The sequence below is a fragment of the Anarhichas minor genome, unplaced genomic scaffold, assembly GCF_050575085.1.
Source record: "Anarhichas minor isolate MPS153535 unplaced genomic scaffold, ASM5057508v1 ptg000096l, whole genome shotgun sequence".
NCBI classification, from domain to species: Eukaryota; Metazoa; Chordata; class Actinopteri; order Perciformes; family Anarhichadidae; genus Anarhichas; species Anarhichas minor.
Window position 1 is genome coordinate 178,266 of NW_027466542.1, and position 20,133 is coordinate 198,398.

At 40.3% G+C, this 20,133-nt stretch overlaps 1 protein-coding gene across 3 annotated transcripts; it reads right to left on the reverse strand.

Annotated features, from left to right (window-relative positions):
* Nucleotides 1-256: 256 nt before the first annotated feature.
* Nucleotides 257-19,420, reverse strand: tut4 (terminal uridylyl transferase 4). 3 transcript variants are annotated; one of them, XM_076082578.1, is made up of 31 exons: nt 19,264-19,413; nt 19,048-19,151; nt 17,437-17,996; nt 17,209-17,351; nt 16,314-16,430; nt 16,007-16,184; nt 15,796-15,884; nt 15,632-15,683; nt 14,781-14,850; nt 13,450-13,576; nt 12,880-12,999; nt 10,800-10,982; nt 10,453-10,627; nt 9,834-10,339; nt 9,117-9,267; nt 7,896-7,982; nt 7,324-7,427; nt 7,170-7,227; nt 6,968-7,071; nt 6,785-6,874; nt 5,479-5,592; nt 5,300-5,377; nt 4,949-5,126; nt 4,667-4,714; nt 4,392-4,474; nt 4,168-4,283; nt 3,018-3,172; nt 2,760-2,857; nt 1,728-2,202; nt 883-1,053; nt 257-786 (listed from the first exon to the last, which is right to left on the reverse strand). In XM_076082578.1, the coding sequence occupies exons 3-31, from the start codon at nt 17,918-17,920 to the stop codon at nt 698-700; spliced, it is 4,443 nt and encodes a 1,480-aa protein (XP_075938693.1). In that variant the 5' UTR covers nt 17,921-17,996; nt 19,048-19,151; nt 19,264-19,413; the 3' UTR covers nt 257-697. The 3 variants fall into 3 exon arrangements, with proteins under 3 accessions (XP_075938693.1, XP_075938694.1, XP_075938692.1); XM_076082579.1 differs by having other exon boundaries at nt 19,048-19,147; nt 19,264-19,387; XM_076082577.1 differs by lacking the exon at nt 19,048-19,151 and having other exon boundaries at nt 19,264-19,420.
* Nucleotides 19,421-20,133: the final 713 nt, after the last annotated feature.

The window sequence follows — 20,133 nt, forward strand, 5'->3', positions numbered from 1 at the left end:
CGCAACATCCATCCGAAGTTAACAGCTCCTAGATATGGATGTTTTGTCCCACTGCGAGATGGTTCCGGTTCATCGGAATGGAAATTACTAGACTTAATGTTTGAACGGCGTCACACAAATAAGGAAAGGTTCTACAAGTAGAACCTTCCTGATGCTTCCTGAACCTTTAAAGACCTGGTTTGGTTATTGTGTTTAAAACCGCACAGTATCCAGGATCATTCACACTGAAGAGATGAACCCAAACGACACAATAAAGTTGTTTGCTTTTTTTTCTTTATTTTTTGGGGGCTTTTTGTATTTAGGATTTTTTCCCTTTTTTCTTGCTATCCCTGCTTTTGGCACTACATACTTAAGGATGACATGTTAGATTGTTTTTAAAACAAACGTCTATTCAAAGCCTTCATCTTGTGGCGATCAAAGTATGAATACAGCTAATAAAAATAAAGGTTTATATTTTTCCTCCTTACTTTACACATAAAATAAAAACACTTTTTTGGACCCCCTCAAAAATGGGGGTATTACAATATCTTACATTTGTATCACAAATCAATGTAATGAGACTGATAATAAAACATAAAAACTGTACAAAAATGAGAAATTCATTTTAAAAATTCTTGTGATCGAATGATGCAAAAGAGTACACAATTTTGCTTTGCTAGGTTACTGACCATGAACTGAATTAAAAGGAGATGCAAGTTCACTTCTTCTGTTGAATGAAATTCAAATTTACTTGATGTCGGACGTGGGGGACCAGGGGGAAGTTGGGATTCGGATGCACCACAGACCCTGGTGAAAGAAAAAAATCCAAGTCAGCACAAATGGAGAACTTGTGTTAATCTATTCCTGTCAGCGGCAGTAAAATAAATATCTGTCATGTCTGACCTTGGGCCATGAAGGGTTTTCCAGGCTGGTAGCCTCCGTTGCCCTGCTGGATGAAGTTCTGGGGCATCCGGTAGGGCCAGGATGGAGGCAGGGCGTACTGTGGTGTTTTATTGTGCTCCCATAACCGAGAGCCTTGGCTTACGCCTACAAACTGGGCTGGGTGGCTCGACTCTGTGGAGACAAAATCCGAACACAATCACTAACTCAGAAAAAAAAGACAAAGTTCAATCAAATCTAATAATGTAATATCCCAGTAATACCCTCAGTGAACACTGTTCCTTCACCAGTGATGTTGTGAACCGTTACCATCAGCCTAAAGAACTGCATCTGACAGCATTTAACCCTTCACTGTCTAAAATGATGAAGGTTCACTCATGTGTTACTGTGACCTACCTCCTATCTGTGTTACATCTGTAAACAAGAGTAACGTGTGTAACTACTGTTGACATAGTAGATAGAAAACAGTCAAATACAGTTCTACTTCTGGGTGACTGCAGGTGATGGTACAGAATACTTAAATTAATTTGAAAAATGAATCACAACTGTCCAAAGTTCTGCTGAAATGCGACGTCTGTATGTCTCGTTAAGGGGGCGTGGCCCCGATCGGAGTGAGCGTGATGTCACCTTGTATTTCAGGGGATCACAGATATATGGTATTTAAATTATTCCTTGATTTTCTCTGTAAAAAGGCAAATAACTACTGTTGCAATTAATATTATAGACTGGGGACAAAATCAGATATGTAATTGTATAATTAGGATGACATGTCAATCTGTATTTAAAGATACAGAAACAGGAAGACAAAAAGACATAGAAGGTGCCACCAAAGTTCACCCAGTGAATACCTGACTTGACCACAGTGCCATTGCCCATGAGTGACCCAGGTTGTGCCAAGTGGTTGTGCCAGTGTCCTTCCCGTCCTGGCCCGAGGCCCAGCTGTCTCCCCGCCGGCTGGGCGAAGATGATGCTGGGGTCGTTCAGGTTCATGGGGCTGGGGTTTCCCCCTGAGCCTGTGGGACTCCCGTTCCCCGACGCTGAACGCAGGGCGAATTTCAGACCGGGCGGGGAGGGGCCGTTGGGAGAGGACGTGGTGAGGACTGGTCCGTGTATGGGCCAGGAGGTGGAGGGGAGGTACTGGCCTGGATGGGAGGTAGGGAAGCTGAAGAGAGACAGGGGGACCTGGGGGTGAACAGGCTGCTTCGGGGGACCAGCGGGACCGGTCTTAATGTGGGAGGGCTGAGGGGAACTGGAGGACTTTGAGGAACTCTGAGGAACAGCTGTAGGCTGCGGGGAGTAGGGCGGAGTCTGCCGACTATCGGACTATTGACAAGAAGAAAGAAAGAGGTTTTTAAAAAACTGCGGAAAGTCATGCTTTTTATTTTTATATTCAAATATTAATTCATTCAACTGGGAAAACATAATTAGATTTCCAAATTCTGTTTCATTAACAGCTTTGCAGTATCAACAGAGGTTTAAAAGGTCAAGTTCATCCAAATTAGTTTTAATTGCCCACGTTTCAAGATATCATTGTGAACCAGTTTTATAGGGATTATTAATTATGACAAACTTCGTACACACCCAAATGTTTTGACATGTGCATAGAATTTTAAAACCAAAAAAATTCTACACAATCTCTCAATCACTTGTAATCACGTTCTCAATTACATTTCAGCTGTGAGGCCTTCATCGAGTAAGATGACACAAAACACTAATTCTCGCAAATATCATCTTTCGCTTCTATGGGCCCAACAAATTCCATTCACTTTTTTTGTATTTGGATGGAGGCAGAAATCTCTACAGGAGTGAGACATTATTTGTATATTTATTTGTAATGTGGGTGAACTGACCCCAGTGTAATGTCTCACTATTGTACTCACACATTCAGAGGGCTGTCTGGTCCGTCCAGGACAGTCTGCAGCTGTCTGGGGAATGGGGATGGACTGGGAGCTCACTACAGTTCGTACCATGTGAGGAACTGGGGAAGAATAAGAATGAGCAGTGTTATTTTCACACCCTAATGGTCTGAATATCAGCTGTGTGTCACAACAGTTAACCTTTGTTAACAAAGCGCCTCTAACATTTAGAGAAACACTTTGCGAGGTCGTCTTGAGGTTGGATGTGGATATTGTGGATACCTGGTGCTCCGGCGGTCCTCTGTTTGAGGTGGCGGTACTCAGGACAGTCCCTCCTCACGTGCCCCATGTCCCCACACTGGAAACAACGCCTGTCCTTCGGCTCCCGCTCCTCCTCTTTTATGTCCTCGTCTTTGTCGTTTTCCTTCTTCTTCATCCTGGCAGAGGACAAAGTTCAGGGCACATCAAGAAGGGAAGAATAAATCTGACACATTCAGCACAAACACATAAATGAGTGTGCAGACATTCAAACAAGAATAATAACAATAACAATGAAACAGGCTCTTATAAATATCAAATAGACCTCTGTACACCCTCTACTACCAATCCTACAAAACTCTTCCAACAAAAAAGGTTAAGATGTTAATTGAAATTCCAACAAAATTCGTATATATACACACACAACAGTTACATATTGATAGCTTCAGCTAGTTATGAGACAGTTATAAAAGAAAGTGCACCTTTACAAACACCACCTATTGAACAGTCTAACCTCACTAAGTTGGCTGAACTTAGTTGGACCGTCAGGAAACAGTCAATCTCTTCCTGTTGCTCGTCTACTCGTTTCTGAAGTTTTTCCTTCTCAATCACGTGTTTGTCTCTCGGATTTACTTTTCGCTGTCACCTGTTCTTTGTTCCCACTTTGATGGGAAAAGCTAATTTGAGCTGATTTTTATTATGGAAAAACGTATGACCTTAATCAAATGTACATGTTCTATTACAGCTAAGTATAGTAGCCTTATCACAATTAAAAAAGGAGAAAGAAAATTAAACTTGAGTTGATTTCAACATCACTAATTGTGTTTAAATTCACAGCTACTGTATGCTGGAAATGACAACACTCATTCGTTAAGAAGAGAGAGAGAGTTAGAAACAAACAACTCTCAGACCTGAAACCATAATTGGAAAGCTCCAATGACGCAGTATACTTAACATACAGATAAATAAAGAGAAACTGGCTATTTAATGTTCATTGACACTTAATGAACCTACTCGTAGATCATCTAAATATGACTCGTGCTTCTGGACATCGAAAAAAAAAAAAATCACTGTTGCTCCCTAATATGTTTTGATGTATAAAAAAAAGCTGTGGACAGTGATGCTTTGAAAAAATAAATGTAATACATTTTATATATAACAAAGAGGGGACAACCTGCGTCTCTTTGGACAGTCCTTCATGTAATGTCCAATCTTCCCGCAGATCCTGCAGCACCTGTCATTGGGCGCCAACTCGCCGTCTGTCAACACCTTTGAGTCAAAGAAGTAGTCCTGCAGCAGAACACAACGGAAACAGCAGCTGGTTTAGACAGTTTCCTCAGAACACAGAGCATTCAAATTGGCTGTTTATTCAATTCGGTTGGTTGGAGAGTGACGTACCACTTCGGTCCCCATTACGGGGCAGAACGGAGTCCCAAACAACTTTCTCCCGTTTATAAAGGCCTTCATGATGAAGTTTGTCACTAGAGGAAGCAAACAAGGAACATTTTCACACCGTCAGTAAATTGAAGCAGAAGCTGACACGAACACCTGCTTCTTCATTCAAATAGTCATAAACTGCTAGAGAGGCTGGACTGCCAGAGATCAGAAGTCTCTAGTAAAAGGAAAAAAACACATCTATGACAAGAAAACATATGATAGACTAAGGCACTTACTTTTGCGAGAAACTCCAGCACCAAGATTATGATTCAAATCAAAGGGATCTGAGGAGAAGAACAGATGAGTGAGTGGAAGAGCAGATCCTGGAGTGCCTTGGTAGCCAAATGGTTGCAGCGGATGCCAGATAACCGCAACAACCAATGTTCGATTCAGGCATTTATTGCATATCACACCCCTCTGTCTCCCCCAGTTTCCAGTCTGTCTCTACGCTGCCATCCGTCTAATAAAGTCGAAAAATGCCCCAACATAATAGTTTATAGTGTTTGTAGTGTGCGCACCTTCAATAGCGATGCATTTACTGGTCCACTGCTTCTCAAAGGTGGTGAGGCGTTTCCTTTGGCGGATGCTGATGACGTGCTCTTTGAAGTCAAATTCTTCAGTGTAAAAGCGAAGGAGACCCAACCACAGCTCTCCCACCGACTCCGTGTTCGGCTGCAGCTCTGAGAGATGCCGACGCTGTGCGGACAGAAGAAACACACTTAGTATCTATTTATATTTAATGCTGAGACAGCAGAAGATTTGTGACAGGAGAAACGGCAGATTTGGACTACATTCAGATAATGGCATTTAATGCACTACCATCTCAAATTAAAGATCATCCTTTTTAAAGTCCGTTTTATTTAACTCACCAGATCCTCAAGGTCATCACAAAAGAAAGCATTCCAGCCATCTACCATCCGCTGGGGGACAGTGTTCCCATCAAAGATCTAAAAAGACATCATACAGAGCTATTTATCATGTTTTAGTGAAGGATAAGCCCTTTATGTTTGAGTTCATTTCTTCTGAGTCATTAGTGAGGGGCCGGTACCTCCTGTAAGACCGGAATGACTGGGGGCTGCTTCTGCTGCAGGAAGTAAAGCACCATCAAGATGTAAGCGTAAGATGAGAGGCTTCCTCTGGACGCGTCCCCAATGTCGCAGCGCTGTGAGCACGGAGGGACGTTAGTTAAAAAAGCAAGAGAAAACACAGCAACACTTCAGTGGCTTGAGGTGCTCCTCAGAAACATGCCATTAGGTGTATAGTACATGAGATATGAGCAAAAAAGGACAGCTGCAGCTTTCTGGCACCTGCAACCACACCCAACAGTGATGTCACGGTGTCCTGGGCGTTCAGTTACTCTTACAGTTCAAACTTAGCCTCGTTAGTGTGGGTACCAGTACGTAAGTGTTACTAAGTGGAGATTAGTCGCCTTTTAACAGACAAATTCAAACATGATATGTTATAAAATAATTGATAAATGGTGGAGCTTTAACTGTTGACTGAAGCAATCAACAAAACAAGACACGAGCCAATGGACACATGGAAGAGAGACAAAGCTATTCAGTCGGCCTGGAGTTAAGGTTATTTTGTCATAACAATGTAGTTACGGCTTAGAGTGAGCAGAAGAGGTCATATGGAATATAGATGACATATTTGACAATGAAATGATTATTATTATTTCAAAAAGTGTAAATTGGAGTAAAAATGTACAGGCGTCACTTGGTAAATCTATGAGTGACATTATATAACATGGAGCCAATAAGGTCCGTTGGGTTGCGCGATTGTTCCCTCTCACTTTAAACTGCACTCTACTCATTCTGAAAATGTATTTTTCCATGTACACATACAAGAATGAAACGAAGTTTAAACTGGATTGGCTGTTTTATGTTTGGTACATCGCCCTTTGAAACTGTTATATTACAGCTTGTGATACTGCAGTCAAACCCAGTTAGCTTACCTTTCATTGTAATTGACTGCTTCCAATTTTTTCATCCACCGGATCTATAATTGCCATTCACGAGGGCTCGTTACAATACTCGCTGTTAACTGTCTAAACAACTGACATTTCATGGTGCACTTACATTAAGTAAACCACTAGTCAGAAGACATTCCACATAGATTTAACACTGAATTTGCAAATAGCTGGAGCGACCCAATCCAGATGTCTCAATGTTGTTGTTTTTTTTTATGTCAGGAAGCCGTAGTTATGGGATATATTCAGGCAGTGCTCTTGAATGTCAATACAATGTCGACAAACACGTTTGAAGGAGGAACTAGGACAGAAAACTACAGCGCAAACTGTCCAAAAGCAACCAGTTAAGGGTTACTGTATCAGTCAGACAGCTTTCACATACCTTTGCAAAGACCTTCATTGTGTATCCCAGGAATTGCACACGTGGATCCAGGGCTGCATACGTAGCCAGCATTCTGGTGTTGTGTTGAGCCTACACAGATAACCCGTCAAAATGGATTCATACAGCACTTCCAATAAAGAAAAGACTTTATATAACAGTGAACAAAGGTTCTGCTTCACTCACCAGAGTATTGTAAAGGCTAATATCGCCCTCCAAACCACTCTGTCTGTGTTCAAACTTCACAATAGGCACTTTAGCTGTTGTGATAGGCAAGATGTTCCTCAAACCTGTGATGTTGGGAAAAATGGGAGATCACAACCAGTCAGATTCAGTCCTTGACACATAGAAATAGATCTAAAGAGATAATTAGTACGTGTTAATTCACCTGTATGCTTCTTCAGCACTTTTGCGAGGCCTTCAATGATCTCTTTGCAGTTCAGCCTCTGTTCAGACAGATCAAAACACAAATGTAACAGTGGAAGACTATCTCTTCTCTCAATGAGGAAGCGTGAGCTACATTAAATGTTTTGTCCGCCTACCTCTGCAGTCTCGTGGCCCTCCAGAGTCATGCAGATGTCGAGGTCACTGTCGCGGAAGCCAAAGCCATTCTTGGAGGAGCCAAACAAGCAGAGCTGAGCTTTATCTGTGGATTCAGGCACAGGAAGAGTTTCACATTTCCATCCAAATGTAAAATAGACATTATGTCTATTTTAACAAACAAATAACAAACAACTGTTTCTCCAATCATAGCCAGTCTGTTAAAAGTATCTTTAACAGAAATACTGATTCATTCACTCCGATTGATTATTCTTAACTAAACTTGTGGTTTAAGCTGTTGTTATTGAAACTCAACAATTCGCCCTGACTTTTCACAATAAAGGCCTTCCAGGGAAGACATTATGTCTTGTGTACAGCTGGAAGGCCTTTTAACTTGAAATGTACAGAGCATTAACAACAACAAATGAACACAACAAAAATGGGAAAATAAATGGAGGGCTTGCAGATAAAATGACATTAGAAAAAAGGCCTGGTTCTCTCTACATTGAAGGAGTATGCATAAAGGCTGTGGTTCAATACTTGTAGTCTATAGTAGTTCATGCTTAATGCTCACCATTGTACTCCTTCCTTATGAACCTCTCCAGGCTGCAGAGGATCTGCTCCCTCTTCTGCTGCTCAGCATGTGTAGGTGACAATTCATCTAAAAAACAGAACAGAAATTCAATCAGACAGAGCTGCAATGCTTACTCGTTTAATCTCATTAGTCAATCAAAATAAAATTAATCGCAATTTTTTCGGCGATCTCAATTACAGGGAAATAGATATTTTGGAGTTCTGGTCTGACAAAATTGGACATCATTAATCATTTAAACTAATCAATAATCAATAATCAATCAAAAATGAAAATGATAATTTGCAGCACAACAACCCTTTAATACTGATTATCTAACACTGATTAAGTGATACTGGGCAGGCTTACTTGCAGTGGATAAGAGTAAACCTACTAGTTTAGGTTATAGTTGGGAAGTAAACGTAATGCAGTTTACTTTTAAATGGGTTTAAAGCAGTGGTTCTCAACTGGCCTGGCTGCGGGACCCACCATCACCCCTTAATGACAAGCTGCGACCCAAATCGAGAAAAATGTTCAACTTCTCAAATGTATTTAATGAAAAGATGGTGCAGTTCGAACCTGAGCTGAAAATCTAGTAGGGAGCTCTCTTGTGCAGAGAAATTGTTCCTGTAAGTCCCCGTCCCACACATGTTTCACGTAAACGAGTAAAACTGTTTTGTTTGTTATGTCTGTAGATTCGTCCATTTGTAATGCAAAATGACCACTTGCCTAAATTCGAGCTGTGGTCTGTTGTTTGATGTCATCCGACATGTCTTCAATTATTCTACTTATAGTGTCATTTGACAGAGGTATAGTGTTCAGTTTATCCTCTGCTGATATTATCATTACAAGGCATACAAGGCAAATATTGTTAAGGAGTGTGAATAGACGGCACTCTGCATAAAAAAAATCACCTTCAAAATAAAAGCACAGGATTTCTTTTTTTTTTGGCCAGGCAGTGGCCCGCGACCCACTGAAAACGGGTCCGCAACCCACTTTTGGGTCGCGACCCACCAGTTGAGAATCACTGGTTTAAAGTATACACGAAATAAGACACGTTCTCTGGCCCAATGGTTTTTTTTGTCGTCCTTGTTTTAGCTGCATGTCTTCTTTCTGTGTAGGTACATTGAGAGCAGCGTAAAACCGGAGTCAAATTACTTGTATGTTCATTGCTACCTTTCAGAAAAGAGTCAAGTGAAAGAAAGTGCACCGTTGACTACATACAGAAGCACAATTTGCAGAGCCCATCGAGGATATCTCTGAAGCGGTCGTTCATAGGAGGCAGAGGCTTCAGCTCGATCTTCTTGAAGTCTTCAGGACACTCGTCCTTCAGGTGACCATCTCGCTTGCACATGCTACACACAACAGTTGGGGGCTGGAACGACAAATTTCAAAGACGATAAATGTAATGATTGGCTACGCATGACGGACTCAAACAGAACAAACTGAGTGCAAGATAATGGCGTGCACGTATAGAACAGCATTGTGACAAAACATTTGTGTGGGGCAATTTCCCCATGTTGGATGTCTTAAAGGTTGCATTATGCTCCGACAACCTGAAGCCTATATATATATATATATATATATATACATAGACTATGTCATCATGTGTCAATAATCCAATAAAGACCCTCCCTAAATGTAAACATCTCACCTAAGTGACCTGAACCCATCAATGCTGACAGGATGATGCTTCTCCTAAACTGCAGCTATAAACGTGGGAAAGGTTGAAATCTACAATTTATGTCTTTTTCTTCTTCTTTTTTTTACAGTTCAGAAGCTATATTAAATAGTATTAAATACACAATTTAGGATTTTTGGCAGTACAATGGGTTACAATATTTTACCATTGTCAAAGAAATTTTTTTATTTATACTCAAATCAACATCAACAAATACTTGATTTTATGCTGGATTACAAACGGTGAATGGTGATAATTACCTTCCCACTAGTGAAAATCATCTTATCAAACACATAGTGAAGATCCTCTGACGTAACAGGCCCGTCCTTATCTGAAATACTGCTTCCCTCCACCTCTTCCTCTTCCTTGTCACTGTCCGGCAGGCCGTTGGGGCAGAAGGACGGTTTGTTCCCCTCATGGAGAGCCATGTCCATGAGGCTTGCATCTAAAGTCTTCTCATTACTTTTTCTGGACGGATCTGATGCATCTTCATCATCACTGTCAGGCTCCTCATCCTCCTTAAACCCTTGCTGCCCCCCCTGAGAGCCTAGGCCTTTTCCATCATCCTCTTCTTCGTCTTCTTTCTCAAGCTCTTTCAGTTTTGCACCTTGCTTGTCTGCCTTCTTGGCTCTCTGGCGCCCCCCAGGGCTCCTTCTCTGAGGGCAAGCAAAGTATTTGTAAGCCGTACGTAAACGCTCCTGGATGTACTCAAACACCATTTGGCTGTTCAAGCTTCGCGCGACATTCCTCTTCAAGGCAAAAGGATCTAAAATGTAAAAACAATAATACAGAGTGAATTTCTGATATTTCTCCAGACCAGTCAAACCATTCAATTTTTTAATTTTTTTTTTTTTTTTTTACAATGAAGTAGTCTCTCACCTTCAATGGCGAGCCTGCGGCGAGGCCAGTTCTTCGCTTCTCTAGAGAGGAGCTCCTTTAGGCGGATGCTGATGATGTATTCTTCAAGAGCAAACTCCAGTGTGTAGAAACGTAAGAGCTCCAACCACAACTGGCCCAACGACACACCTTTACCCAGGTCCAAAGTTAGGCGAGTCTTTAAGGGACAGTAAAAGAGGCATAGTAAAAAGCAGGGTGACACAGCAAGAATATCAACACTGCCCGCCATTTTTCCACTTTTGCTCTCCAAAAGCATGATTTGAAATCTGAATCAAAGTCAGTCTAAATTGCTCTCTTATGACATGACTGTGTGCTGCAGAGAGACTCACCAAGCCTTCTGAGTAATAAGTATCAGCAGCTTTTTTCTGCTCTGGTTTGGGTCTGCCTTCTCCTCTGGCATCGTTTCGGTTGTCCGTGGAGCTTGGAGGTCTGCGCTCCCACCGGACGAACGCGTCCAGCGAGATTCCAGTTAGATGATACTCGTCCACATGTTTCACATCAAAGTCCTCGATCTGAAAGAGGAGAATTAAGTCAAACAGAGAAGACAATTAACATTAAAACAAAGAGGTGACTTTAAAATAAAAAATAAAAAAAAGAAGTTTAAACTCTGCATCTCCTTGGCAGGCAGGTTTTCATGCTATATCGTGATGCTACTGGTGAAGGCTTGGGGCCTTGCTACACTACACTCCTAGTGGTCATCTCACAGCTCGTGTTGCTGCCTATATCAGCATTTAACTTGACAAGTTAAATGATTTCATATCCAAACTGTACAATGCCCAAAGAATATGATGTTGTTAAGAAATACGCAAACATCATTTTATTCTTTACAAAAGGAATATTTGCCAATATATTAATTATCAACAAATATTGATTGTGTATAATGTCTGAAGGCATCAAGGTTAGAAATCTGAATTCATATTGTTGTGTGCAGACTTACAGTGTAATGAAAATATCCACAGGAGGAAGAAGACTACAGAAGACTGTCTGTGCTTTTTGTAACCTAAGCAGGAAAGTGATAGTCGCCCTCTGATGTTAGCATTTCTATCTCAGTGAGAAGTGGTTCAAATGTCCCCACTTTTAAAATAATTATTTCTATTTCTTTCACAACTTTAGCCTTTATTGAGACAGACAGAGGACAGACTGTCTGAGGAGACAGAGGAGGAAGTCATGTTGTAACAAAATTCCCCTACCAACGACTTTGCGATTGCACACGCTGCATCTTAACAAGTAGGATACACGGAAGCCTCGCATTTTCATCCACCCAGCCCACCGTGCATTTTTTGAGGAAAGCGCAAAAGCCCTCCAGTTTTAGAAAGTTCAGCTCTAAGTGAATAAATGCCCTCCATCACTGCATTATGTCCTCTGCCGTGCAAGCAGAAAAGCACATGTCGAGCACGAAGAAGTGAACTACAACTACAAAAGTGAAGGAAAGCCTACTGTTGCCGTCTGATCTCACAGAACAGGAAAGCAAACATTTGGGTCACTTGAGAGATTCAGGATAAGTTTTAGATTGGATTGTTATGTTAGGTTATAACTATTACAGTATAGATTTGTGACGTATTTATTTTGGACCTGTTGATGTGACTGTTTGATGGGGTAGCAGAGTGTTTCTGGCACAACTTCACCTACATTAAAAGTGCATGGAGAAAGGAGTTGGGTGTAGTTACAGGTTCACGGGCACATACCACACCAAGCAGTGATACCAGGTGTGGAATGTTGTTGGAATGAGGGCTTGAAACTTTCAAACATGGCGAGAAGCAAAACACTGGTTTTCAGGCTGGTTTTCTTCTCTTTAACATGCAACTTCAGAAAACCTTTGTTTAAGTGTGTGTCCATTATCTATTTGTATTTGTTTAGGTTTCCATATCATTCTGTAGCTTCCCACTGCTGTTCTTGATGTATTCAAATCTGAACATTCAATTTTGTATGTTTAGCATCACAATGCAATATATCAGATTCAGTTTTCTGTCAGAAATGGCTGTCTGATGGCAAGGTTAAGCGGTGAAAGTGGAAATCTGGCAGACACGGACACACCTTCACATCTAAATCTTGTGTTCGACCCAGGTTTCCCAACACAGACCTGAGACCTGTCAGACATGTCATGTACATGACGCAGACTAAGAATGCGGATCATAGTATGAATTCCAGTGAATGGGTGGACAATGTCTACATTACACCTGGGACACTTACACTATCAATTGTGTTTTCAGAGAACTGTATTAAATTGCAGCTTGTTTCCCAGAAATATATTTAAATAAATAATATATTTTAGTTTGTGCTCTATTTAAAAAAAGAAAAAAAAAAGGGGGGGGGGGGGGGTAGGCAGGATGGCACTTACAAATAAGTACAACTGTCTTCCCTGAGTGGAAAGGTGGACTAAGACCTGAAAAAACCCAACACTTCACATACCCAGCGGCCCAGGTAGACGGGGAGGATAGGCTCCTTCTTCTGCTGCAGGAAAAAGATGACCATGAGGGCTAAGGAGTACGAGGGGATGCCCCCCTCAGCCTGGCAGTCAACATGACACAGCTGTGGAGATAAACATACAGGGGGGAAAAAATGCTTTAGTCTGCATTTTAGCCTTATTCCATTTTCTATAATTGGCATTAGGACATATAGGTAATATAGATTGTTTCATAAAATTAAATTAAAATAAATACTAAAGCATTGCCATCACAAAGCGTTTATGTTCTGTCTGCTTTAAAGTCCAAGAACAGTATACTATTTGTGTGTGTCATCTAATTAACATACTAATTAGTAAAAAAAAAAAAAAAGGATTTATAAGAATTGCGTTAAGCAAACTATTCTTTTTAATTTCCAACCTGCTGACACATGTGTTTGTACTTCAAAGGGAATATCAGTTTTTGCTGAAACGTGTAGGAAAATGCATACAAATAAAAATGACTGAACACACTGAAACCCATCAGAAGCTATTTATCGCTTCTTCTTTCAGCCGAAGAGAGTCGGTCACAGCCTTACCCTTGCCCAGTAGCGGAAGGCCAGCACCAGGGGGATTAGTCTGGGTTCCAGTTTAGACAGGGCTGCCAGGTGATTGGTGGTGAGACAAGCAACGTCATTACCTGCACTCACTTTACACATCAGGCCGCTGCACAGGCACAGAAGTGAGGGAAGACCACCATGAAAAGTTGGATGAAATTCTTAAAATCGACATTGAACAGAACCTCAGTCTAACTGCTGCAACGGCTCATTGAGGGGATAAGATATAGATTATGTTTTAACCGAGAATATATGAGAGACACAAGTACGCAAGACTGAAAGCTTTACTGTGATGTATTACTCTTTCTTTTTCGAAAACATATTCGGAAGGCACCAAAGTGGTGCCAGACTATAAATTAGTGTTGGAACTGCAAACCTCAAAGGTAAGTGGGAGTCAATATCTACTGTAACAATGTGCAGTTTCATAAGTACACGGAAATGAGATCATCTAACACAACTAAGTGAAATGACACAATCTAAAAGGTACCATGTTGCAATGCTTTCCTCTAATCATCAATGTTAAGACAAAAACAAATATAAAACATGAGAACTACATACTATAAACTATCACTAAAGTAACCATGAACTCCATTTCTAGACATGTATGACAAATTATTCAAACCTCAACGACAGTAAACTGACAGAAATATACAAAGTGAACTTAAAAGTGGTGAGAGGGTGCCTGACACAGAAAACCCTGAAAATGCTTATTTTTGGTGTAATCAAGCCAGGGATGAGATCTGTTGTGTGTATTTATAGCTTCAGAGACCAATCGGTAGAGAGTGCACTCCAGGTGACGGAGGTTTTCCTCTAAAAAAAAGTTAAAATCTCAACTGCTGATTGAGAAAAGATAAGAACATAGTAGAAGAGAATGGAGACCTTCTGATGGTGCTGCAGTGTTTATTGATGTATATATGCATGCTGCAAATATGGCTACTGATTTTAATATTATATTATTATACAGCGGGTTTTATTTTCCCTCTAACTTTCCCTGTTTTTATGTTCATACGTCTTTTTTTCCCTTATTGTAAAGCACTTTGTGCTGCATTCATTGTATGAAAAATGCTACACAATTAAACCTTAAAATACATTTCTACTAATATATATATATATATATATATATATATATATATATATATATATATATATATATATATATATATATATATATATATATATATATATATATATATATATATATATATATATATATATATATATATATATATATATATATATATATATATATATATATATATATATATATATATATAAATAAATACCTGCATCAATGCATTTGATGATACACTTACTTGCTAACATCCCGACAGAAAATGGCAGGAACTTTGGCATGAAAATCTGACTCAACCTCGGAAAATTCAGCTATAGAAGAGACAGGAAAAAATAAAAAGTGTTAAATTACCTGGAGAAGAGTTGCACAAACTCAAATTCATTGCAGGACTTTTACATAAAACTGGAACCACCTGAATGAGGTCATGAGGACAAACATATTATCGTAACTCAAGACCAAAGCAGATAATGAATTTCAAAACAATGTGCTTCTTGACAACGTTCCGCTTGGTCTAATTTGCACATGCTATCAGACATATGAACCAACAAGACAAAGCCAAGAATTCCAGACGAACAAAAACAGTGGGGTTATACTACTTGGTAAAAATTAGAGCTGGGCAATCATTTTGATTAATTAATGAATTTAAATTCATGGTTTAGGACCTATAAATGGTTTAATTATGGTACAGAACTGCCATCACTTCCCTCAGCTCCTGTAGTTCATAGTTAGCATGCGAGTTCTCTTCAGACACTGTTCAACATGGCACTAGCGCTAATAAAAAGGGAGGAGTTGGTTCCCTAAAAGAGTTGGTAACGTGCCACAGGGCATGCACAATAACATGTTTACGAACAGCTTTTTTTCTTCAGGGAAACATTTTTTCCAAGAGGCATCTTTATTTGTTTTTGTTTTTAAAGTGAAGATTGGAGAAAGTTAATAATTCCTTTGTCTTTTGTCGGCCTAGTTTGATTTTAGGAAAAAAATCGTTAATCGGATGTAATGTGAACAAATCTGAGATTGTATTTTTAGGCCCTAATAACAAATCATCATGTCTCAACTCGTGTAAAAAGTGAACATGCACTGAGCAAAACTTACGGCTTTTCTTAAGGATTTCCAGCACTTGAATCAAGACCTCCGGTTGTGTCATCTGAACGGAGGAAAGGAATGAGAGAACTATTAGACCAAATGTCACTGCTGACGTATAATGTCATTATTGAAAATGCACATCATATTTTTTTATATAGCAAGAGCCGACTTACTGAGGGGGGGTGGGTGACATCGATGTTGATATCACTCGTCTTGAAGGCAAATCGGGTAAGACATGAACCATAGAGACGGAGAGCACAAGCTGGAAAACCAAAGAAAAGATATTGGAAGGATTAATAAAGACTTATATAAATACAGAATAAACTGGGCACTGAGGACCAGCAAAGTCTAATTTTCTAAGGACATATGATGACGGCATACAACCTGAGAGGTGCCTCTTGATGATCTCTTCCATCCTGATGACCACGGCTTTCCGAACCTCAAAGTCCTCCTCTGAGATCCCGTGCTGCCTCACTGTATCCAGGACGGCCGTGTCCACGGCCTTCAGCTGGGCAGCAGAGGCGGGCGGCAGGGCACGCAGCTCATTCTCCTCCTGTTTCTCCTGAAACACCAGAACCAGAGTATGTTAAAGACTTCATTCTAAACCCTTACTTTGTGCCAATTCAGAAGAATTGCATTACTCAAGCAGGTCCTGGAATGAGTGACGATACGAACTTAAATGTTCCCGTACCATTATGTTCTTCTTGTGTCTCTTCTCCTTGATGTGTTTGTGGGCTCCTTGAATGTTCTCAATGTGCACAGAACAGAGCTTGCATAAGTATTGATAGTTTGGGTACTCGGGGGACTGCTGTGAAAACAGGGAGAGAAGCAAAAGCAATCAGTTCATGCATGTTCTCTTGCAGTTTTTCCAGCTGGAAATTTGGGGATCACATGATCACAATCACAAATCCCACCTGCTCGTACTAGTTGGAGATAAAAAACAAACAAATCACAAGCACAGGGAAAAAAACAAGCTGGTGATGATTCCATGGGACAAAGTGAAAGAATGGACAGGTTGGGTTTTCATTATTATCTTTATTTATCAAAGTAAGTCAAACTTCTCCAGTGCGTCAGCCTTTTTTTTTGTCTCAACACAAAAACAGCTGTGCAGGAACTCTGGCTCCAAAAAATACAGTCTCAGTTGGAATGGTATGAAACATAAGTAGTTGTCGCTTTTGTGTGCAGTTATTTTCCGTCCCAAAATATTTTAGCTGTAATTAAGTAAGTTAAGTTCTGGGCGACACTTATATAATGAGCTCTACGAAAGTTTAAACATCCCCCATTTTTATGAATTATGGGAATAATAAGAGTTAAATTACCTCGCTTTCATTATTACTCCTTCTTTGTCATTGAAAAACACAGAAAGTATGAATTTACAATAACAGGGTCGTTATGTTTGAAGACTTCATAGTGTATTTGGACTTGGAGCAGTTGTTTGATTTAGATTTTATGACGAATACATGTCTTGAGCTATTTATCAATCTATCCATTGCAGATGTATACTGGCTGAACCCATAATGCAGCAGCTGAGATTAGCTGAACCACACATTTCCTGTATATCAGGCATGACTGGATTGTTGCCTTACTTTCAACAGTCGGTGGATGTAGTCTCTGTAGAGGCGCTCCTCTGCCTGTCGGAGGCCCAGCTGTTGCTCTGTCAGCGGCCCATCCTCCAGGGTGGGCCTCACCTCTTTAATAGACCGATGCATCAATGATGTTGCTTTCACCCCTACAAGCAACAACGACAAGGCAGTTACATACAAAGATACATTTTGGTGGAGAGACATCTCAGGAAAAACATTGTCCAAACTCACCATGGGACTTTTCTTTTGCTTGAACTACAATGGAGCTACAATGGAGCTCTGTGAGGCCTTTCTCAGGTGTACCAGGCACTACAGGAGAGCTGATCTCTCTGTTTGCCGAGGGGCTGCTGTCTGCAGAAACAGACACCCTGGTGTCGGGATCCTGTGCCACCAGCTTCTGTTGTGAGCTTGCCACCTTTCCTGTCCCCCTCTCCCCAGAACTCGTTCTTCCAGTCAGTCTAGTGAGCCTGGAGGGCCGCCCTCTTCTCTTGTCCTGGGGGACGTCTGTGAAAGTCTTGCCTGGCCCGCGGCTTCCTTGACTGACTATATTATGTTCATCCTTTGCAGTGGTGAGGTTTTCTTTGCTGCGGGTTGCAGACTTGGTACCCTCTCTCTGCGCAGGAGCCTCTTTATTGGACTTCTCACTGGACAAAGCTTTGGGTCCTCTGGGTTGAGACTGTTTGACTGATTTGACTGGACTTTTGGACTCATCCATCCCTGTCCTGCTGTTCTTGTCCCTGGTGGAGTCAACACCACGCTAAGGATGAGCAGGTAGGCAGGCCACCTAAAGTCTAGGAAATAAGAAGAGAGGAAATCATAGCAATCAGTCTAACTACAAGATTACTCTACATTGTGATAGCCTGCTGTGTCTCTTGTTTTACCAGTTCAGGTGAAGCTAACTGATCCAACACATGTGTAAACTTACAGGGCGTATGTACATTTCTTTAACTACAGAAATGTACAGAATCTCCAAAGAGGAGGCTACATTCTTCAACAGTCACATGAGGTTTGACTATGGTCAACTAAAAGGTAATTTGTTCTAAGTGCAATAAAAATAAAATTATTTTGACTCACATGGTGTGGTAAAATAAATTAATAAATAAAACAAGGTAAAGATGACAAGAAGTGTTGGGGTTGTTTTCCATCGTGAAGCTACAATAAGTAAAGGCTTTCTACCTTTTGTATTTTAACTTTAATTAAGTTGTGCGACTTGATTTTTAGGGGAATTCATTCCTTTTCTTGTGTACAAAACATGGAAGAGTTTCATTCAAACAACATTATCAAGTTGGCAAGTCTGCCAAATCATTCCAAAATATCTTGGTGTGAATTCACTTACAGAAGCAGTGGGGGTGATTTCCTGGATCAATCCACACACACAAAAAAAGATGCAACTTTTTATCCATTTAAATCTTACTAGTGCATTTCTAACACGACACAAGTCTATATCGTATCCTAAACTAAATTAGTTTTATAACTTCAGTTGCTAAAACTTTGTATATTTAGATTACTGATACAACATGTAAATCAACTGATACATTATTGTGTTATGATAGAGATTGACTATTTGATAAAGAGTGATTCCGTATGCCCTTGTGAGTAATCTGGGGCGAATGTTAGGTTGCAGTTACACGTCGCATACGTAACTGGTTGGGCTGACTTTTGTTTCAGGTAACGTTACTGTTGGTTCAGGGGAAACGAAACTGATGAGGAAACAGACTGAGACACAACACTGGGACAGTTTTAGCTCCACTTCCAAATCAGAAATGAAAAGAGGGGGCACCTCCCGCTCGCATACATTATTGACAAAAGTAAATACACACCATTAAAACCAAAAGGTGTCACCTGTGTTATGGGAATGATTCACGTTGACTTGACTTTCCTGTTAGCGGTCTTTGTAGGCTAAATAACGTTAGCTGCTGTGCCCCCGGGTCGTCCGTCTGAGCTAGCTAACGGGGAATAAATAACATTGGCACCCAGTTGGCATACAGCAGCAAGTCATTAAAAACAGAAAATAACGACTTCGACCCGAACAACACAGAAGAGCGCATACAAACTTACTTTCGGGCTCTAGGGTTGATTTCGGATTATTGTTTAGCTGTCTCCATAGTGTTGTTTTACATCCTATTTTTCAAATCCCACGGCCCTGGTCAAAACAGCAACCGTTGACGCCATGTTAATACATTACCCCGCTGCATTGTGGGAGTGTCAGTGATGATGAAGAGGGGCGTGAAGCGTGCTGCGTTCAAATACCGCTCGGAAACGCTTTACTGTAACTGCACTGCAAGCATTAACTGTGGATAAATCTTTCTTTCCTCAAAAAAAAAATCAATAAAAGTAGCCTACAGGCACACAATATAAAAATTCACAATATTTTCAGATACATTGGACGAGTGGGTACAATTTTTGAAATGTTTTGAATTTATTTATGATGTTATCCAAAGTTAGAGATATTTTGGATGTTTTTCGAATAGTATGAGTATGAATATGCCTTGATCGGAAAATATTGTTATCCTCCTTGTAGTCTATTTCTTCTTTAATTTTTGTTTGTTTGTCTAAAATGCCAAACACAATACACAATGAAAAATGTCTGTCCTTACTTGGTGTAAAATTCATACATTTAGCGTGAATGTTACTCCCAAGGGAAAATGAAGGCCGCTCAGAATGTCTTGAATCAGAGCTGTCATCTCTTTTCTCTTCAGAAACACGTTAAAGCATTACCTACTCCAAAGATATCATGTAAACCTGAATGATTGAAAATGTAACAGAGTTATTGTATCTTTCACCCTTTCCATTTCCATGATATTGATTTATCTAACAAAGAATCGCTAGTCGTTTTACTCTGTGTACACAAAGATAGACACAGCTAGTTGTAAGAAGTTCACCCATTTAGATACTCTTTTTCGACATATATAAAAAAAAAAAAAATCG